The following is a 19,162-nucleotide window of genomic DNA, read 5'->3' on the forward strand; positions in this document are numbered from 1 at the left end:
TCACATTGATCCCATATCGAGCTGGTCTCCATCGTCGGGTCGTATCACTGCTGGGCCACGTGCTGTCTGTCGGGTCCAACACTACGCTTATGTTATACTTTCAGTTGGGGCCCACATGATAGTGAGAGTAATACTTGGAGAGGCTAATTAGACTTTAGTTTGCTTGCTGGGCTGGACGCTTGCTTGCGGGCTGAGGCGAAGGGGAGGAGAAGAGAGGAAAGTAGGCCGACTCGGTTGCGGGCTAAGGAAGAAAATGGGCTGAAAATGGCCTAAAGAGGAATGATGATTTTTATTTAAATAAATACTGAAATGATAGGATGTTTATATTATCAAAATTGACAATTAAACTCTAGAAATTCCAACAAATTTTGAAAGAGTGTTATTAATGATGATTAATTTACTAAAGATTAAATCCAACCATATCCAAATATTTCGATGTAAATATCTTTTCTTCCCGTTGCGACTTTCTTTTTAGTAAAAGCAGAAATCGGCAGTTCCGATCCACAAAGAGCCCCTACTGCTTGGCTTCCAACGTTCAAAACCGCCCCGGCATAGTCTCTCTCTCCGCCCCGCCGCGCCGCCATTAGCACGCCTCTTTGCCCACCGCCGGCCGCCGTCCGCCGTCCGCCGCCGCCGGCTACAAGAAAGAAGATTGGGTGATTTGGCATGGGGGGGAGCTCCAACACCAACACCAACACCAGCAGCGGTGGTGGCAAGGATAAGCACGACGAGACATCGCCGTCCTTCAAGGAGGGCGAGAGAGTGCTCGCCTACCACGGCCCCCTCCTCTACGAGGCCAAGGTCCGCCCCTATCTCCCATTCCACTCCAATCCAACCTAGGGTTCTAGTCCCCTCCCCTCCCCTCCCCTCCCCACCGGATTTCGTTCATTTAATTTTGCTTCTCTGCAAATGGCCCCCTCCATAGCTGCTCCGCTCCCATACTTGAATTTCCTACCCTTCTTTCGCTTGTTAATTGCATTCCCTAATAGATTTTGTCTTCTGGATTTCTCAAGGTTCAAAAGTCCGAAAACAAGGAGGACGAGTGGCGGTATCACGTCCATTATCTTGTAAGTCTCCGTCGCCATTGTACACCATGACAAGTGCTTAAAAATGATGCATTAACTTTGGGTGTTCCCTTACGATATCCACGTTACCTGTATAATATATTTGGCACCTCCTCCCCCCTCTTTGTCTTGCTTTAATCTTCCTCTTTTCTTTTCTAGGGTTGGAGTAAGAGGCAAGTGCATACCATGGATGATCGATAAGTCTTCCATGCTTACCTATAGCTGATAGCTTATTACCAATGCTTTCCAGTTCTTTATGTTGATGTGAATATTTTTCTAACCATACAAGGAAGATCTGTACCTGTACCTGTATGATGCATTTGATGTTTTATTCTATCAAGCAATTGACATTATTTTTACATGTAGTACCATGAGATATGTGAAAGTATGCAAATCTTCTCATGAATCTGCACTGGCCTCAATCTGATTAATACAGAACTACAGCATAGCATCATGTCAAAGCCATAGAATTCAGAACAGACTTTGGGCTACATCTGTGTCTCTTTGTTGTGTAATGGAAATATATGATGTTTTTGAAACCGTCGAATCAAACTTTTATAGTTTTGACCACCAATATATCAAATGCTATTTATAGATTCACTTGTAAATGAAACCATTAGATTCGTTTGTGAAACATATGATGATTGAATGATTATGTTGATGAAATCATCTCTAGAACTTGATCTGTTATGTCTCAGTTGGGGAAGTGATCCTATGCCCGTTTTGTTGACTTTGATTTAGGACCTGAGTGAGTGCCTGGAGCCCAGATGACTTGACATATTTTTAATTATGACCAATCCATTTTCCATGTGTGAATTGAAGTGATGGCAACACAAATTTGTTTAATACTTGTGCCGGATGAAAAATTTCACTGAGGCCTTTGACAGTTTAAAAATGTCTAAGTTGGATTTTGGACCTTGAGCTGGATATGGATTACCTTATGCATGTTCTAGTGTCTTATTATTTTTCTGGCAGGGCCATATTGTTGTCTAACACCATGTTTGGGTAGTCTCACATCTTTGCCCTTACGTTGCAATTTTTTTTTCTTAATATTTTCATGAATCCTGTTTAGGGGCTCGTTTCTATCATTGCGCTGATGCTATTTAGTTGTCTTTCTGCTCTCCTAATCCAAGTAAATGGCCTTCTTATTATGTTTATTTTCAATGAGTACAGCGTGAATCCTGTTGAGGGGCTTGTTTCTATCACTGCACTGATGCTATTTAGTTGTCTTTCTGCTCTCCTAATCCAAGTAAACAGTCTTCTTATTGTGTTTATTTTCAATGAGTACAGCTGGGATGAATGGGTCACAAATGATCGCTTACTGAAATTGACCGACGAAAATATCCGCAAACAACAAGAGCTTGAAAAGAGCCAAGCAGTTGACAAAAGCGTAAAATCTGGACGGTCAGCGCAGCATAAGCCAAAAGGTTCTAATGGTTAGCTTATTCCTCCCTCTTCTCCGTATTGTTTCCATTGGAATTGATTACACATGCTTTTTTACTGGGTCGATAGTTTTTACTTCTATCCATGACAAGCTATCTGTGTGTTAAATCAATGTTTGTGCTGTTGGATCATGTCTAGACTATTCCACTGGGAGCTTCCTTTCTAGGAACTATTTTGCCAAATGGTCGTTTTTACTGTGTTCTATAGCTGTGAGTGTTATGTTTCTATTATAAATTTTGTATTTTGCTAATAGAATCAATCATCTTGGAAATGCTTAATCTGTAGTTAAAAGAGTAGAAATGCCAAATGGCAAAGAGATTGTGAATATGGGATGGTTATAACTTATAACTGAATGCTGTGATCATTTACATTGACAGATTAAGCTCAAACTTCACCCTGGGAGATATTTCTTCCAAAGTTTGGAGTTGTGAACCAATCTTGGAGTAATTTTGTGATAGTTAGAGTACAGTACGTGGTAGATTACTGTTATGGGTGTTGGTACTACGCATATAGGACATTCTAAAATTTCCCGTTCATACTTTTTCATATTGGTATGGTTATGAACTCATGATCATATTTCTGTTTTATGGTGGAAACTATCTCTCAGTCCAATCATGAAAATTGCCATGGCTTTGACACCAATTCAGTATGAAAACTCTTAGAACATTGTATATGTTCTTTTCAATTGTTAAACTATCTGTTTATTGAATTTGAACTGTAATTTTATTTGTACTTCTAGAAATAAGAAATGATGACCAATGGTAAACCAAAGGGAAAGAAAAGATAGAAGTTCCTATTTGCAACAGATATTTTTCTTTCTGGCACATTGAATTTTTAAAGGGGTGCTACCACTCTATTTGCTACATTGGGAATGGAATAAACCATGCTGTTATAGTGGTTATACCAAAATTTTTCCCATGCTTCCACCTAAGGATGGGTTTCCACTTAATGTCTTACTTTTTAATTAAATATATCTTACTTGCCTATGGTAATTGCATTCAGCAGATGCAAAAACTGATAAAGAGGACACCAAGATTATTGGTAAGTTCACTTATACATTTTTCAAAGTTCTTGTATCATTGTCTCTGGTGGTTCATGCCTTCATGGTTCTTCTGATTTGTATGATATTTATTACATTTGATCTCTGCGATGTTAAAACTGCAGTCAAGGGGAAGAAACGCAAAAGTCAGCCTGGTGGGACTGAGGTGCCTCTCACTTTCAAATATGTTTTATTGTGAAGTATTTGATTTCCATGAAGTTCATTTTCTATCAATTATAATACTGCAATTTGCCTTTTGAGATATCGTTTCTAAACTACTGATATTATGCATATTTCTGCTCCTTTGAACTAATAATACTTTTTTATTAGTTTTCTTTTTATTTTCTAGTACTACATGGTTTGGCAATTATGCTCATTTTGCAGCATACATGTGGAAAATGGGAACATTCTATGGTCGATGTGGACCTTTTGTTGTATGATGATGACAATTTTATTTTCTCAACATTCTAAATTGTAATGATGAATAGGAAATCATGTTGCTTCAGTGCTTCGTTTAGTTCTTTACACAACAATCCAATTTCTGGACTAAATGATGTTTGGTTACCAGCAAAAATAATCTAACTGTAAGAATTGTGTAGTATGGATAAATTTAGAACACATGTTAAATTTAAACTGGAACTATAAACTAATGTTTTACATTGTGCGAAGAGAATTCGTGACCTACCTATTTGCAGACCGATAAATTTTACATTTTGAAGCTTTCAGCTATATTTGGCAATCATATGGTAGAACATTTTATCTATCAAGTTTTCTTGTGGCATATTTGTAAACATAGTGACAACTCTGCCCTGTTTGATCCAGGAGAAAGAAAGAAAATCATCTGAGAGTCTCTTCATGTCACATTTTCCTTCAACACTAAAAAAACAACTTGTTGATGATTGGGAGTTTGTCACGCAGCTGGGTAAGGTATTCAATTCTTTCTCTGAGCCGTCTTTGATTTATTTATGTCCAAAGCACACTCCTCATTGTTCAATTATAATTGAATATTGTCTCTGAATTGGCATGGAAACAACAGGTACTTAAGAGAAGCATATTTGTATCAAATAGGAACTAATAAGAGAATGAAAACTAGCAATCTTTATTTCCTTCAGAAAAAAAAACTAGCAATCTTGACCAGTGGATATATTGTTCATTGTACATTCCGCAGCTAAATTTTGACATATACCACCTTACTGTTAGACAAACAACCTTGATATATGCCACTCAAACTTACCTAGATATATCCTGTATATTTTGTATATTTTGTGTATCTGTGGAGCTGGATTTTCTGCACCTTTTTGAACATGATTGACTGATGCCAACATGTTGTCATGTTCATTTCTCATGTAAGAATTGTGTAGTATGGAAAATTGTAAGAATTAAGGTTCCCCAAAAAGGTTACTATTTCAAGAAGAATTACTAACAACTAGACAGACTTGAATGTTTCAAGTCATTATGTTGCACTAATTCCTGACAGGAAAAGGTACTTGTTATAAAACTACAAATACGATGAGTTTGTCCTCAGTTATCACTTTATCAGTATGCCAAAGTTAACTGTTTATCATTCTCACCAGCTTCTTTCCTGAGCCAATTTCCTTGTTCTGCAGCTTGTGAAGCTACCTCGATCCCCCACTGTCGATGATATTCTAAAGAAGTACTTGGAGCACCGAACAAAGAAGGATAACAAGTAAGCATTCTATATAAACATAAATTCTTATTTATTGGCATATCTTTGACACAACAAGTTATAAACAGTGTTGGGATATGGAATTCTACTGTAGGTATCGAGGCATACACCATGATGTTTTAAACAAATGTTAGTGTCATTGGTGCAATTCCTTATTTGCTACTTGAAAATCCATGTTATCCCTTTACCCCTAATGTCTTGCTGACATGTGGACCCTGGACCAACATGTCATTGAGAGAATGAGTGGAAAATAAAGGAACGAGTAACGAGTATTCGAGTAAACTTTCAGAGGTGCAAAAAAGTTACAAGTCTTTTAATTGGAAGAAGGGATAAAATAAAATGTGGAAAGATATTATAGTCTAACATGCTTTTGAATTATAATTGATGTATTTTTCAGAAAGTATTGGAAGTTACTCTAATTTTAACAAATAAACAGAAAAAAAACAGGAGGATGCTGGTGCATGAGAATCGCTGAGTTTAAGATTACTCACTGACAAACTAGGCAAAGTTACTTTTGTGTAGTGTGTTATAGAATTTTATTAAAAAAATGGCTATTCAGATGAATATTCATGAATTTTGGTAGGTTCCCACATATATACAAAGATAATGTAAAACAAAGATAGGGACTATCACCTTTGGACAGATCTTGGTGCCGTGGTCACAAAAGTTCCCGGATCGATGGATTGAGGAACTAGAACGAGGAACACGGGATGCCATTTTCTAAAAACATGGAACGTTAGGGGTATACCTCTTCCTAAAACATGGAACGTTAGTTGGAACACGTCCCTAAGTTGTTTGGAACATCCCTCTATCACTCCATGGTCGTCCCACAGCGTGACGAGGGCAATGCTTGTCCATTCTCCACTGCATGATGTTGCTGACGCTCGTACATGCACAGCAGGACGTTGGCGAGCAGCGAGGGAGCAACAACAACGTTCGTCCCATCCAGATGAGTTCAAATTTAGTGAAAGTTAATCAAATTATAGATTTTGCTTGGAAATTTTGGATTGCCTTTCCATCATTTGCTCCATCGTGCTGCATTTCTGTATCATACTGCTCTACTCGTTACTCTATCATACCTTGTACTGGGACCACTCTTGAGATGAAGTTTCATCCATTTTCGGGACGAAGTTCCACATAGTTCCCGTTCCTCGATCCGGAACGAGGAACACACCCAAGTTGCATGTTCCATGTGACATCTGCTGCATTTCCCTTCAATTTTCAACTAATATGTTTCACCCTAGGATACCTTAAAATGGTTTTCTGAATTTCTGATTATGCATTTCCTCCAGAATGCTCATTAGTTTTCTCAAGTTTTCTAGTATACTCCACAGAGGGATTTGGGTTTAATATGATATTGGGCTAATCGTGGATTTTTATATAAGATGCAGATGGTGGGTCTGCTGTATCTGATTTTGTTAATTTTAAATGCTAAACTTGACTGACATGTCCAGATACACTGGAATGCTGCATATGGCTGTATCCTGTATGTATCGGACATGGGAATGACATGTATTGTTGATTCATATCTTCATGTTATACCCATAATATGCAAAAACTTGCGCAAAATTTGACATTTATAAGCCAATTAGCTAAATTAGTGGCAGCGTGGTACACACTTTATTGGCCCCATGACCCACATGCCATTAATCAACTTCCCATCCAAAGTTATACAAAACGTATGGCCAATTATATCTTTGTGGAACAATGCTGAGTATAGCATGCTTTTGTAAGTTGTGACTAAGGGATAAATTTAACTTAAATAAATCAACTAATGATGTGGATTACTGTAACCACATGTCACATGTGAACATTGCAAACATCAATTGCTGCACCTGACAGTTTCTATCTTTGTTTTGCAACAGCATAACCACAGAATTTCCACTCTTAGCTTAGGGTTTGTAATTCATCCTGTGTGTTCTGTGTGCTTGGTTACTGATTATTATGTGCAGCATAATCCAATAGTATGTTTACTATGTGCATGCTATTCTCTTAACATGACTGAAAACCATACACCAAAAGTCAAACCAGCTATTGAAATGCATCTGTTCTTGTTCAGCGCCTTGGCCTCACTGGTGGGATTATTTCTGTTGTACTGTGTGCCTTCACAAGGAGAGTTCCAGCATTTATTGGTCCATGCCCTGGACAAATCTTTCATGTTGCACATTGACTGCATGGTTCAAGATTTTCATGGTTCATAGGTTTCATATGTAACCTTCTGATTTGCCTGTTTTTACCTGTCTAATTGCATGAGCAGTCCATGAAGCAAACAGAACCATTGAGGTTGCCAATTCTGGTTTCCTATGGTCAGACTGCTGGTTTGCTGTTTTTTCTTTGTATATCCACAAAACCATAAACTGACCTTTAACTCTTTCTGATTAAATTTCACTACATCGAAATGTCTGAGACCCAAAACTTATAAAATCATTTTAATATTCATATTAATAACCATAATTATGGAAATTCTGTCCTTATGCAACAAAGGTTTAGATGTTATATTATTCTTATCCAAAACCTATTTGCATCATCTGTGTCTGTCAAGATTATTTTTTTAAAAAAAATATTTTTCTTGAAAAGACCCACTAAAACTTTGTATTGTTTGTACTGAAGGATAAATGACTCTTATGCTGAGATTTTGAAAGGATTGCGATGCTACTTTGATAAAGCATTGCCTGCAATGCTTTTATATAAGAAAGAACGACAGCAGTACACTGAAGAGGTTAAAGGTGATGTTTCGCCCTCAATTATATATGGAGCCGAGCATCTACTGCGCCTTTTTGGTATGTGCAGTTCTCGATTATATGAGATATCCACCAATGAATAAATTATTCAGTAAAGTAAGGAAAAAATTAGGAACAAGGTTTATTGTCTGTTCAAAATTACACTTTCTTCCTGAATGTAACTTGCAAATTTACTTCTTCAAGCTTTCATTGCATTTCTAAACCTTCTCTTGTTGAAACCAATTATATCAGTTTCACTTTTGAATACATTGTTATGACTGAGTAAAATTTATTTTACCCTCCTCATCTATTATGTTGTCTAGAAATCAATTCTCAGCTATGAAACAAAACAGCGTAATCAAAAGAGCCCCTTAAGACCAGTCCAATATGATTTTTACGGTGGTTTTTGCACAGTTGGCATCCAAATTATCTACTTTTTGCTGACATGGCACCTTATTTGCAAGCAATGTAGAAATAGTTGCCATGTCAGCTGTAACTGGTTTTGGTAGTTGAGCTTGAAAATGTCCAATTTCATAGTTGAGGGTTGGATTTTTAGGTTAGGGCTATTTTTTTTTTAGGTTGTAACTGGTCTTTTTTTTAGGTTAGGGCTATAGTTGAAGAGGGTAACATCGACTATTGTAACCCTTATGTATTCTATTATAATTTGAACTAGAGCCTGGGTAATAATTGTTCACAGGTATGAATAAATTGGAACCCCCATTAGCTGAATGAAATACAAGGTTTTGTGTGAGATGAATGTTTTGTGTCGGACTGTCGGTAGAATGTTGAGACTCAGAATAATTTGGAAGGCTAAGTACAATGTTTGAAAGGGTTCACTTCTTGCTGCTTTGCAGTGAAATTGCCGGAGCTACTTGCGTCTGTTAACATGGAAGAAGATGCACTCAACAAACTACAGCAGAAATTGCTGGACATTCTCAAGTAAGCAAATATTTCTTGATTTTATTGTTGGCGTCACTATGGCAACATATTCATTTCCCATCAATATACACAAATATGTGAAGTCAGTTAGCACCTTCATTTCTTCATGAAATTCCAGCCGTTATTTTTCTTCTGTATATACTAGCAGCTCTCTAGTTAGCCTGACTTTTGGAAACATGCTTGAAAATCTGTCCCACAATCAATTTTCTGGTCAATACCATAATTTTAGTTACATATGCTTACCAGATTGTAGCAATCCCTGATAGTTAGGCATACTTAAAGCCAAAATGCTTACTAAACCAATTTGGAATTCATGGTAGGTTTCTGCAGAAGAACCAGAGTTCGTTCTTCCTTTCTGCGTATGATGGTGGTTCTAAAGGTACTGATGGGATAAAGACCAAATAGAAGCAAACTGTTGCATCTGTATGTTGACTGTACTTAACTGTCTCGCTGTGTTATTTTAAATTTTTATTTGATTGCACAATGGTCAATGAACATCATAACACTGTTTGCTAATTCATGTAGTGCTGCAGAAGGTTTCCTAAAATATGGTACTCTCATTGCATTTGCATCTGTGAGTTCGAGGATGTGTCCGCCCCCGCGGCCACCCCACAGGCCACATTCCGTACGGTAGTTATCACAAACCACGTGAATTTCATATTTAAAAAGTTGAATTCAAAATTTTCTCGTGGTTACTGTGCAGTTACCGCACTGTAAGCCGTGGTCTTTGGCTTGAAAAACAAAATAACTGAAAAACAGAACCGCAACCTTGTATTTGACAAACAAAGATTGTAGCGTCTACACTATTTTCAACCGACGCGGTCTTGTAGTCATGCCAAATCATTATACACTTGGATTAGCATTTTTTTTGCCCCCATGGGATTTCATCAGGATCCATTCCCATTCAGCGTGTCAAAATATATAATTAAGTCAGTGTGTTAGAAAGGAAAACCGTTGGGTCAATGGCTTGATGCAGCATGTAGGCAAATCTACTCAACAAAACAGTTTTCTGGGGTAGCTCGGACCTTTCGAGAATGTTTAGGGGGCTCAATGTTCGGTTTATAATAACTTCGGTTGCAAGATGAACGCTCACATTAAATTTTTGATTTTTTTTCCTCAAATAAATAACCTAGGAGTCAAGTGGGAAAAGAAATATTGCTAAAATTTGTAGGACAACAATTGAACTCCAAACAAATCAAGGAAGAAAAATAAAGCAAAGCAAATGGTGAGGTGAGTTGACATGGCACCAAACAACGGTGATGTAGCCTACTAGAAGTGGCTGCAATATGTCATGGACTTGGGTTGGTTGAGTGGAGAGGGGTTGGTGGAGTGGGATCATGTATGGGAGATCCAAACTGACATTGATAAGGGAGCTGGGATGGTAGGACCTACACTTGAAGATGCTATACATTGATGGGATGGGATTTTAAACTCTGGAGGGGATTTTTTTTTTACATGTCATCAAAATAAAAAATAAAGAAGATAGGTTAATATGTGATATATCACTCTACAAACATGTAAGTTCAAATTCAACTTCTATAAGTTGAGAAAAAAATTAAACTATAACTAGTTAACATATATTCACTGTTAAATTTGTTATTTTTTTTGCAACTTGTATAAGTTAAATATGATTTTGCATATTTGTAAAGTGGTCTATCACATATTAATCTATCTTGTTGAAACTTTTTTTTATAAAAAATCATAACCATTTAAGCTAGTGACATGCAAACAACGAGGAATGTTTCCTCGAGAGTTTAGAATTGTTTCCCATACATTGAGGCAATTTGTTAATATAGAGTCACTAAAAACAGAATTGATGGTAGCGTTTCTCGAACAAGGATTATCAGATATTTTCATTTTCGTCTTGTAGAAACCTCACATAAATAGTGTTCATCGACCCAATCGACCTAGGAACTGTCAGTATGGTCAAAATGCATCCTAAGGTTGTATGGTTGTATTACTTGAGATGAGGTTAAAAGAGAAGGAGAAGATATACAAAGGCATGACTAATTAAGTATGAATCGATATGATTCTTTGATGCAACTTTCTTATAGATATTTTTTTTAAAAAAGAAAGCAGTTAAAAAAACGTGCACACTAAAAAAAATAGAAAGTGTGCACATTGAATCTCTCCCTCTGTCTTCAAACTAACCATCCACTCTAAGGTTGTGTTTGGCTCTTCTTTTTCCAACCTTTATTTTCTTATTTTTCATGTGTATGTTTTCCGGATTGCTAAATGGTGTGTTTTGTAAAATGTTTTATAGGAATGTTGTTTTACAAAATCATATTCATCTATTTTAAAATTTTCAAGCTAATAAGTCGCTCAGTTTACCGTGCTAGACATGAACGTTCCTTGAACGTACGCAGCCTTAGCAGCCAATAAAATTGTGGAGATGCGGAGCCAATTTGTCAAAATTTAGGAGCCAAATGTCTAAATAGGTGGTACATTTAATTAGGAGTACTGTGGAAGGTAGCGTATCCTATGGTTCGTTGACTAATATAATCTGCCCGTGCTGTGACGACTGTCAACAATATACTGTACTGTACTAATTTGCTACTTCATCCGTCCCAAAATAAAGCTATTTTTGAGGTTAGCACGGGTATTAAGAAAGTAGGTGAGAATGATTGGAGGAAGTGTGTGATTGGTTGAAAAGAGAAAGTAGGTGAAGAAGAATGGTTGTGATTGGTTGAGAGGAGGAAGTAGGTGAAGAAATAGCTTTATTTTAGGACAAGACACTGTGCTAGAAATAGCTACATTTTGGGACGGAGGGAGTAGCTCTGGAATCTGTCCCATCTGAATCACACAGTCAAGCTTGCTTGGAATATTTGATTTGAGAGACATGCAATACGTCTAGGTAGGGAATACATACACATTAATTATTACAATATAGTGAAGTGGTAATTAATAATTTATAATGGTTGTACTGTATTACGGTACTAGTACTCCGTAGTACGTTACAGGGACAGGAAAGGAGTGGTAGGTAGGTAGGGGTAGCGTAGCTAGAGGAGCGGCGGGAAAGGGTGGAGGCGCGGGTGGGCGTGGAGGAGGAGGCGATGCTTCCGAGCGCAAACCAGGCCGTCTGCCTCCTCCATGTCGATGATCTTGTCCATGCACTGCCAATCGAAGCACTGCAGCAGCGCCGCCACCACCGCCGGCACCGACTGCAGCGCCAGCCCCATCCCGGGGCACCCGCGCCGGCCGCTCCCGAACGGCATGAACTGGAAGTGCTGCCCGCGCGGCTCCACGCCCTCGCCGCCGCCGCCGGCCAGGAACCGCTCCGGCCTGAACTCCAGCGGCTCCTCCCAGTACGCCGGGTCTCGCCCGATGGCCCACACGTTGATGAACACCGCCGTCTGCGCCGGCACCCTGAACCCTCGGATCTGGATCTCCTCCGTCGACTGCCTGTGCGCGATCGGCGCCGCCGGCCTCAGCCGCAGCGTCTCCTTGTACGCCGCCTGCAGATACGGCAGTCTCGGCAGGTCCCCCTCGCCGGCGATCCTGTCCCGCCCCACCACCGCCTCGATCTCCTCCCGCACCTTGCGCAGGGCCTCCGGGTGGTTCATCAGCTCCGCCACCATCCACTCCACCATGGCGGCCGAAGTGTCGGACCCGGCAGTAACAACGTCCTGATCGATCGAGTGCATCATATCCATGCATCATCTTAGTACTCCACTCCACTAGCTAATTAAGAAAGAAAGAAAGAAAAAAGTGCGTGCTGGCTTACGATGATGAAGGCCTTGATGTTGTCTCTGGTGAGCTTCACCTCCGCCGCGCCGTCCTCCGCCTTGTCCAGCAGGATGTCAAGCAGGTCCTTGCTGCCGACGTCTGTGTCTGTCTTCTTCCGCATCCTAGCCTCCTCCTTGTGCCTGATCATCTCCTCCAGCAGCGCGTCGAACCTCTTGTGCACGTCGGCCGCACGGCGCCCGAGGCCCTGCAGGTCCCAGCCACGGCACAGGGCGATGTAGTCGTCGGCGTTGAAGGCGCCCACCAGCTCCGCCACCACCTTCACCAGCTCCTGCGCCTCCTCCGTCACGCTGCCGGGGACCGTGCTGGCGGCCATGCGGATGATGGAGGTGTTGGACATGCGGATGAGCTCGCGGGTCAGGTCCACCGCCTCCGCCTCCGGCTGCGACAACACGTGGCGCAGCAGCGACACCAGCCCGGCGCGGCGCACGGGGCGCAGCTGCTCCACCGTGCGCGGGCCCAGCAGCTCCGACATGCACAGCCGCTTCATGAAGCGCCAGTGCGGGCTGTAGGGCGCGAACGCGAACCCCGCCGACTCGTACGCGAACTGCCGGGCCACCGCCGTCAGCGGCCGCTCCGATATCTTCGCCTCGTGGCTGCGGATCAGCTCCGCCGCCACCTCCGCCGAGCTCGCCACAACGCAGTGCGTCGACCCCAGCCGGACGTGCATCAGGGGGCCCAGCCTCGCCGCCAGCTCGTGGAAGGTGCGGTGCACCGGCGGCCGGAGCAGGTGAAGGTGCCCGATCACCGGTAGGCTCGCCGGACTCGGGGGAAGCCGCCGCCGCCCAAAGGCGTTCACGGCAACGTGCACAACCACAACGACGACGAGAGCCAGAGCCAGGGCGCCCATCGTAGTGCCCATTCCCAACAGCGGCACCTGCACTTCCATCAACGATGCCATCCTACCTTACTGATCTGTTTCACCGCACGCACTATTATAGACATATATATACTCCCTCCGTTCCCTCCGTCCCAGGATGATAACCTACCATTGGATCTCCGTACTCATAATGTCTCATCCGATTCTAAAATTATTGCTATATTTTAAAACAGGGGAATTAGCTAATGAAGAGGCATGGATCGTGTTTTATCTTCACGTAAATTTTTTAAGCATATTTACCTGCTCTCTCTAGTTACAAATAAGTTTTACCTTAGAATTCGTGCAGTTAACTTAATTCATTTTGACCATTATAATATACAACAACTTCTAATTTCGAAATATGGACAAGTACATTCAAGCTAAAAATACTTATATTTTAAGAAAATAATTATTTAAATTTTGGGCATATGAAAATGACACATTCAAATTTGTTATAGCGAAAGCTTTCGTAGATAATAGTACACCTATACAACTTCTATTTTTATTTAAGTATAATAATTATTCCCTCCATATTTAAATAGATGTCGCTACTGACTTTTGGAATGAAATTAATCACTATACTACCAAGAATGTTTTTTCAGACGGCCCAAATTACTAGGTGGAGCATCTGTCTGTAACCAAATTTCTGTAAAATTTGGGACTTTCATAGGTAGCCCCACACAATTATATATGTGAAAATCGATTATCATACACGGTTCAATTAGTAGACCTCCTGCGAAAATCAAAAGGCACCAGATTGGAAAATATTTTTGCAAAAAAAAAGTTCTCCACAAATCCTAGCTCCCTAGCAAAATAATTTCCACAAAACTCAGATTCACAAAAATTCATCAGTGAAGCCACCGTTGTTGTAGTCATTGTTGTCGCCCCGCTGTCCCGATCCGGCCTCCTCACTACTCCCCAGCCGGTCGCCATCCATATGTGGCGCATCTCGAGGAGGAGAGGTGTGCGGCGGCCCTCTCTACCACTCTCGCGTGGTTGCCGACAATCTCCTCGCACCGGATCTTGGGTCACGCTAGTCACTCCACCTATCATTGGTGCATCCTAGCTCTGGCTGGTGAGGGAGAGGGTGGCGCAGATAGGATACACGATTGTGATGGAGGCAGCGACACTCTTGGTTTCATGGAGGCTGCGATTGAGAGGGGAAATAGGAGGCGGCGGTGGTGCGAGGACTCTGAGAGGGGAGAGCTCCGAAGGAAGGAGATGAAGAGGATGCAAAGAGGATATATCTTTGACTTTGCTTCGGGCGGTGGTCGAGCATCGTCGGTCGTACGTAGGGCTCACTATTTACACAATTCATGCACTTAAAAAGCACCGCTTATGAAAATAGTCATATCTATCTATGTGTGATATTTTTACTGGTAAGCCTGCCATCTGTATAGTTTAATTATCAAATTGAGATCTTACGCAGTAGATTCTAAATTCTACAATAAAAAAAATAGTAAAATACCATTTTCACGCACATCCACTTTTACGGACGGTCTAGAAGAAGGAAAATGTATAGCCTGCCCCAGTCAAACCATTGAGCGAAAACTATTGATCAAGGCCGTGTTTAGTTTCAAATTTTTTTCTTCAAACTTTCAATTTTTCCGTCACATCAGATATTTGGACACATATAGAGCATTAAATATGAACCAAAAAAATCAATTGTACAGTTTGTATGTAAATCGCGAGATGAATCTTTTGAGCCTAATTACGCCATGATTTGACAATGTGATGCTACAGTAAACATTTGCTAATGATGGATTAATTAGGCTTAATAAATTCATCTCGCAGTTTACAGGCGGAATCTATAATTTGTTTTGTTATTAATCTACGTTTAATACTTTAAATGTGTGTTCGTATACTTTAAAAAATTTGGCACATGAACTAAATACAGCCCAACTTTCTTTCCCCTAACTCTTCTTTCTCGAGTTCCACGCACACGCTTTTCAATCTGCTAAACGGTACTTTTTTTAAAAAAAATTATATGAAAGTTGCTTTAAAAATCATGTTAATCCATTTTTAAAAAATAGTAAATATTTAATTAATCATGGATCGCTCCGTTTTGGGAACTCACCTCCCGAATGCAGCCTTAAGTTTGTGTCCAGTTCACCGGTTGTACTTGCATCTATACTTAATTCCATTAAACAAACATGGACCCCGTGTTGAACGTTTGGACCTCATATTTGCACCTAATTTAATAATCTCCAGAAGTAATATATTGCACCTACATATTATATCTTCCCGTTCCAACATATAATTAATAATGAACAGGAATTAGCTACTCTCTTCGTCTCAAAAGAAAAGGACAATCTCCTCCTCGTACTATGAATTTAGATAAAGGGCTGTCTATATTGGATCACATCTCGTTGGTATTTTTTTAACGGAGGGAGTAGGTTTCAAACCATTTTCGTTGTCATCTCTACTGCAATGACACGTAGCCGTTCATCTCTAATGGGAGAAATTTTATTATAAAAATGATTTTCCCTGTTTTCTTCGTTGGAAGGAAATCACAGAGTTTTACATATATATACTTTGATCGGCGGACACCACTGTAGAAACCATCTTTGTCCGATCGGTAAAAAATCACAATAGTCTCGATTGTAATAAAAATCAAGATTAAAGATGATTTTTAGTCCCGGTTTATAAACAGAACGGGACTATGTGATCTTTAGTCCCGGGACTAAAGTCCCGGTTCACATGCTGTTAGGGGCTGTCAGGGCCCTCCAGAATCTTTGGTCCCGGTTGGTAACTCCAACCGGAACTAAAGTTCGGATCGTTAGTCCCGGTTATCAACCGGGACTAAAGATCCCGGTGATCTTTAGTCCCGGTTAGTAATACCAACCGGGACTAAAGTTAGGACTTTAGTCCCATTTGGTGTTACTAACCGGGACTAAAGATCAAAACGCACTATATAATCCCTAGTACTTATCCTCTTCTCCCATCCACACAAACTCCTCTCTCTTAATTTTCCTCTCTAACTTATCTCTTTCCTTCCTTCACAGTTCACAGCATTATCTCTTTCCTTCCTTCACAGTTCGCGGCTGAGTGAGCGCAGGAGGAGGGCAGCCCGGCTGGGCGGCGGCGCGGCGGCGGCCGGCGCGGCGATGGCCAGTGCGGTGGTGCGGAGGGCCACGCGGCGGCGGTCGGCGTGGAGGGGATGGCAGCGGCAGGCGGATGGGAGTGCGGCGGCGGGGATATTTGTGCTTTTTTGTTGAAGAATTTGTGATTCATTGTATGGATTGAGATCTATAATTTCTTTTTTTTTGAGAATCTGTGACTTATTGTATGGATCTGAGATGTATAATCTGTGATGTATTTGATTTATGGTATTTGGGATATTACTTTGATTTGGTGTTTGATTCGGGGATATGCACCCCACTCGATTCGGGAGAAAATCAGTTAGGGATTAAGTAGTAAGTAGCAATAAAAACAATGAAAGAAAAAAAAAAGGAAACTAACCGGGACTGCCGCTGCCCCGAATTTGTAGTCCCGGTTAGAAAACCAGGACTACAGGGGGTTATAAATCGGGAGTAAAAAGATTTCTCCACCAATGTGATGATAACAAACAGAGGATACGTTTAGGGTTTAGGGGTAAGCACCAAGGGTGTAATGGTTTTTGGCGCACCAATATATATGAGGCTTTTGCAAGTGTTTTTCTATAAGAATTTACCTTTTCAATAAGAATTTAGTTAATGACTTGCTTACTAGCTAGTCTGGCCGTCTCCTGGTATGTGTTAGGTTCGCATTCATAGCCGGTGTGTGAAATGATATCGATCTATACAAGTACAATTATATATGTCCCCGCAAAAAAGGTACATACTATTTGTAATAAAAAAAATGAAAGTGGCCGGGAGCTGAGAGCTAGTACATATCATCGGGAATTGGACGAGAGAGTAGACAGTACACATGGGGAGTAGTTGGTGTTATCTCTTCCTATGCACAGCACCATGTTATAGTGAGGTCACTTTTCAATTGCCATCTATCTACATATGTATACTTTTATACTTTTTAAAAGTTTACATTTATAAATCTAAACTATTTGCTTCCTTTAAATTAAACATCATTCTTTACGTATAGTTCCCTTCATACAATATCATCTTCACTGTGAGGGTGAGCATTAAATTAGAATATTGATATTAGCGTTCAAGATCAATAACAGTTTTTTTTTACTAAATTCTATAACAACTTCTCCACGTACATTCATTGCGCAACCAATCACAACCTTTCACCTTTCAAATTTGTCACATAGTACTAATTTTCCTTCACAACTAATCACAATCTTCTTCCATTTAATTCTACCTACTTTTTAATTTCCGTATTCAAGTCTAAAATATTTTATAAATATTTTAGGACGGAGGTAGCACATAGTAGATGAATCCCATATGAAACTAAAAGAAAGGTAGCCGTAGTTCGTCCCAAAATATAGCATATGTGTTCCGTATAAAATATAAACAACATAAGGCTGTGGACGTTTGAGACAAGGCAAAGGGGATAAATGTCTCTCATTTTTCACGTGCACATTTCTTAAACTGCTAGATGGTGTATTTTTTAAAAGAAATCAACTAGGTAGCTATTTTGAGATGATACTAAATTGGAAGTTGATTGATATGAACACATTTCTTTTAACTCAAGAAGTAAAGAGTAAGAGCATCTCCAGCAATAGCTCATATTTTAGATTCACTAAGCATCTTCAGCAATATCTCCTATTTTATGTGGTGTTTGAATCTCCTGAAGATAAAGATTAAGTGTTTTACGCAAAACGAGGTGGTTATAACGTGTGATTAATTGAGTTGAAATTATTACAAACTTGAAAAATAGATTTTTAAAAAATTTAGAACAACTTTCATATAGAAAGTTTTCACACGAAACGCTCCGTTTAGCAGTTTGAAAAGCGTGCCACTTTTATCCAAAAGTTTATCCAACTTTTATTGAAGATTCGAACAGGGCCTAAGAATCCCTAAAGGTTAAATGGGGGCTACCCCTATTTCCTCGGGACTCTAAAAAGGTTCTAACTCAAGCAACAACCTTTATTTCTTAGCCCCTATTTCTTTTTCTCCTCTATTTCATTTTATAATCCATCTTTTATGTCTACTTTAATATCACAATAATATAAATATTAGTATTTCCAACACATAGAATTTAATCATATTTGAATTAATTTTGAATTTTTTTGCGACGTCGAAAAGGCAATCCTAATGATATCACATTGATCTGGGCATACAAACTTTAACAATTTGACACTTTGCAAAAACTAATTTTACAAATGAACCGCTGCCAAAACTTATTTCAAAAATAACCCTTTTTTTCAGCGACAAATCATATGGCGCTGAACTATGACACCTCAGCGCCACGTCAACTGGCACTGAATGTCGTGCCACCACGGATGGAAGGTTGAGTCGGCGTACCAACGTGCATTCAGCGCCATGCTATTTAACGCTGAAGTGTCTAAGTTCCGCGCTGAACAAAAGAGTCATTTTTAAAATAAGTTTTAACCACGATTCATTTGTGAAATTAGTTTTTGCAAAGGATCAAATTATCAAAATTTGTGTATACATACACTGTGATTGCGTGGATGACTCGCTAGAATTAATGCTTGATCAGTGCATCTGCTGCGGCTGGTAGCAGTAGTAGTTCATCCATCCCACAGTCAATATCCAATGATAT

General features: G+C 40.0%; 2 protein-coding genes across 7 annotated transcripts; one reads left to right on the forward strand and one right to left on the reverse strand.

The window, feature by feature from the left end:
• The first annotated feature begins 535 nt into the window (after positions 1-535).
• Positions 536-9,408, forward strand: LOC127770154 (protein MRG1-like). Of its 6 annotated transcripts, none has more exons than XM_052295818.1 (12): positions 536-801; positions 1,014-1,067; positions 1,224-1,237; positions 2,355-2,500; positions 3,510-3,548; positions 3,672-3,712; positions 4,369-4,473; positions 5,154-5,233; positions 6,132-6,167; positions 7,844-8,013; positions 8,808-8,892; positions 9,213-9,408. In XM_052295818.1, exons 1-12 carry the CDS (start codon positions 667-669, stop codon positions 9,295-9,297), a joined length of 990 nt encoding a protein of 329 aa, XP_052151778.1. In that variant the 5' UTR covers positions 536-666; the 3' UTR covers positions 9,298-9,408. The 6 variants fall into 6 exon arrangements, with proteins under 6 accessions (XP_052151778.1, XP_052151780.1, XP_052151779.1 ...); XM_052295820.1 differs by having other exon boundaries at positions 6,135-6,167; XM_052295819.1 differs by having other exon boundaries at positions 3,513-3,548.
• Positions 9,409-11,704: 2,296 nt separating this feature from the next.
• Positions 11,705-13,567, reverse strand: LOC127770153 (cytochrome P450 93G1). Its single transcript, XM_052295817.1, has 2 exons — positions 12,617-13,567; positions 11,705-12,518 (listed from the first exon to the last, which is right to left on the reverse strand). The coding sequence occupies exons 1-2, from the start codon at positions 13,535-13,537 to the stop codon at positions 11,892-11,894; spliced, it is 1,548 nt and encodes a 515-aa protein (XP_052151777.1). The 5' UTR covers positions 13,538-13,567; the 3' UTR covers positions 11,705-11,891.
• Positions 13,568-19,162: the final 5,595 nt, after the last annotated feature.

Source organism: Oryza glaberrima, chromosome 4, assembly GCF_000147395.1.
Source record: "Oryza glaberrima chromosome 4, OglaRS2, whole genome shotgun sequence".
Classification (NCBI taxonomy): domain Eukaryota; kingdom Viridiplantae; phylum Streptophyta; class Magnoliopsida; order Poales; family Poaceae; genus Oryza; species Oryza glaberrima.

Excerpts from the sequence above, each read along its gene's own strand:
- LOC127770153 (XM_052295817.1), bottom strand. The coding sequence starts at position 13,537 with ATGGCATCGTTGATGGAAGTGCAGGTGCCGCTGTTGGGAATGGGCACT. Across the intron at positions 12,519-12,616 it reads ACATCAAGGCCTTCATCATC|GACGTTGTTACTGCCGGGTC; the intron begins GTAAGCCAGCAC and ends TCGATCGATCAG.
- LOC127770154 (XM_052295818.1), top strand. The coding sequence starts at position 667 with ATGGGGGGGAGCTCCAACACCAACACCAACACCAGCAGCGGTGGTGGC. Across the intron at positions 2,501-3,509 it reads TAAGCCAAAAGGTTCTAATG|CAGATGCAAAAACTGATAAA; the intron begins GTTAGCTTATTC and ends AATTGCATTCAG. Across the intron at positions 5,234-6,131 it reads CGAACAAAGAAGGATAACAA|CAGGACGTTGGCGAGCAGCG; the intron begins GTAAGCATTCTA and ends GTACATGCACAG.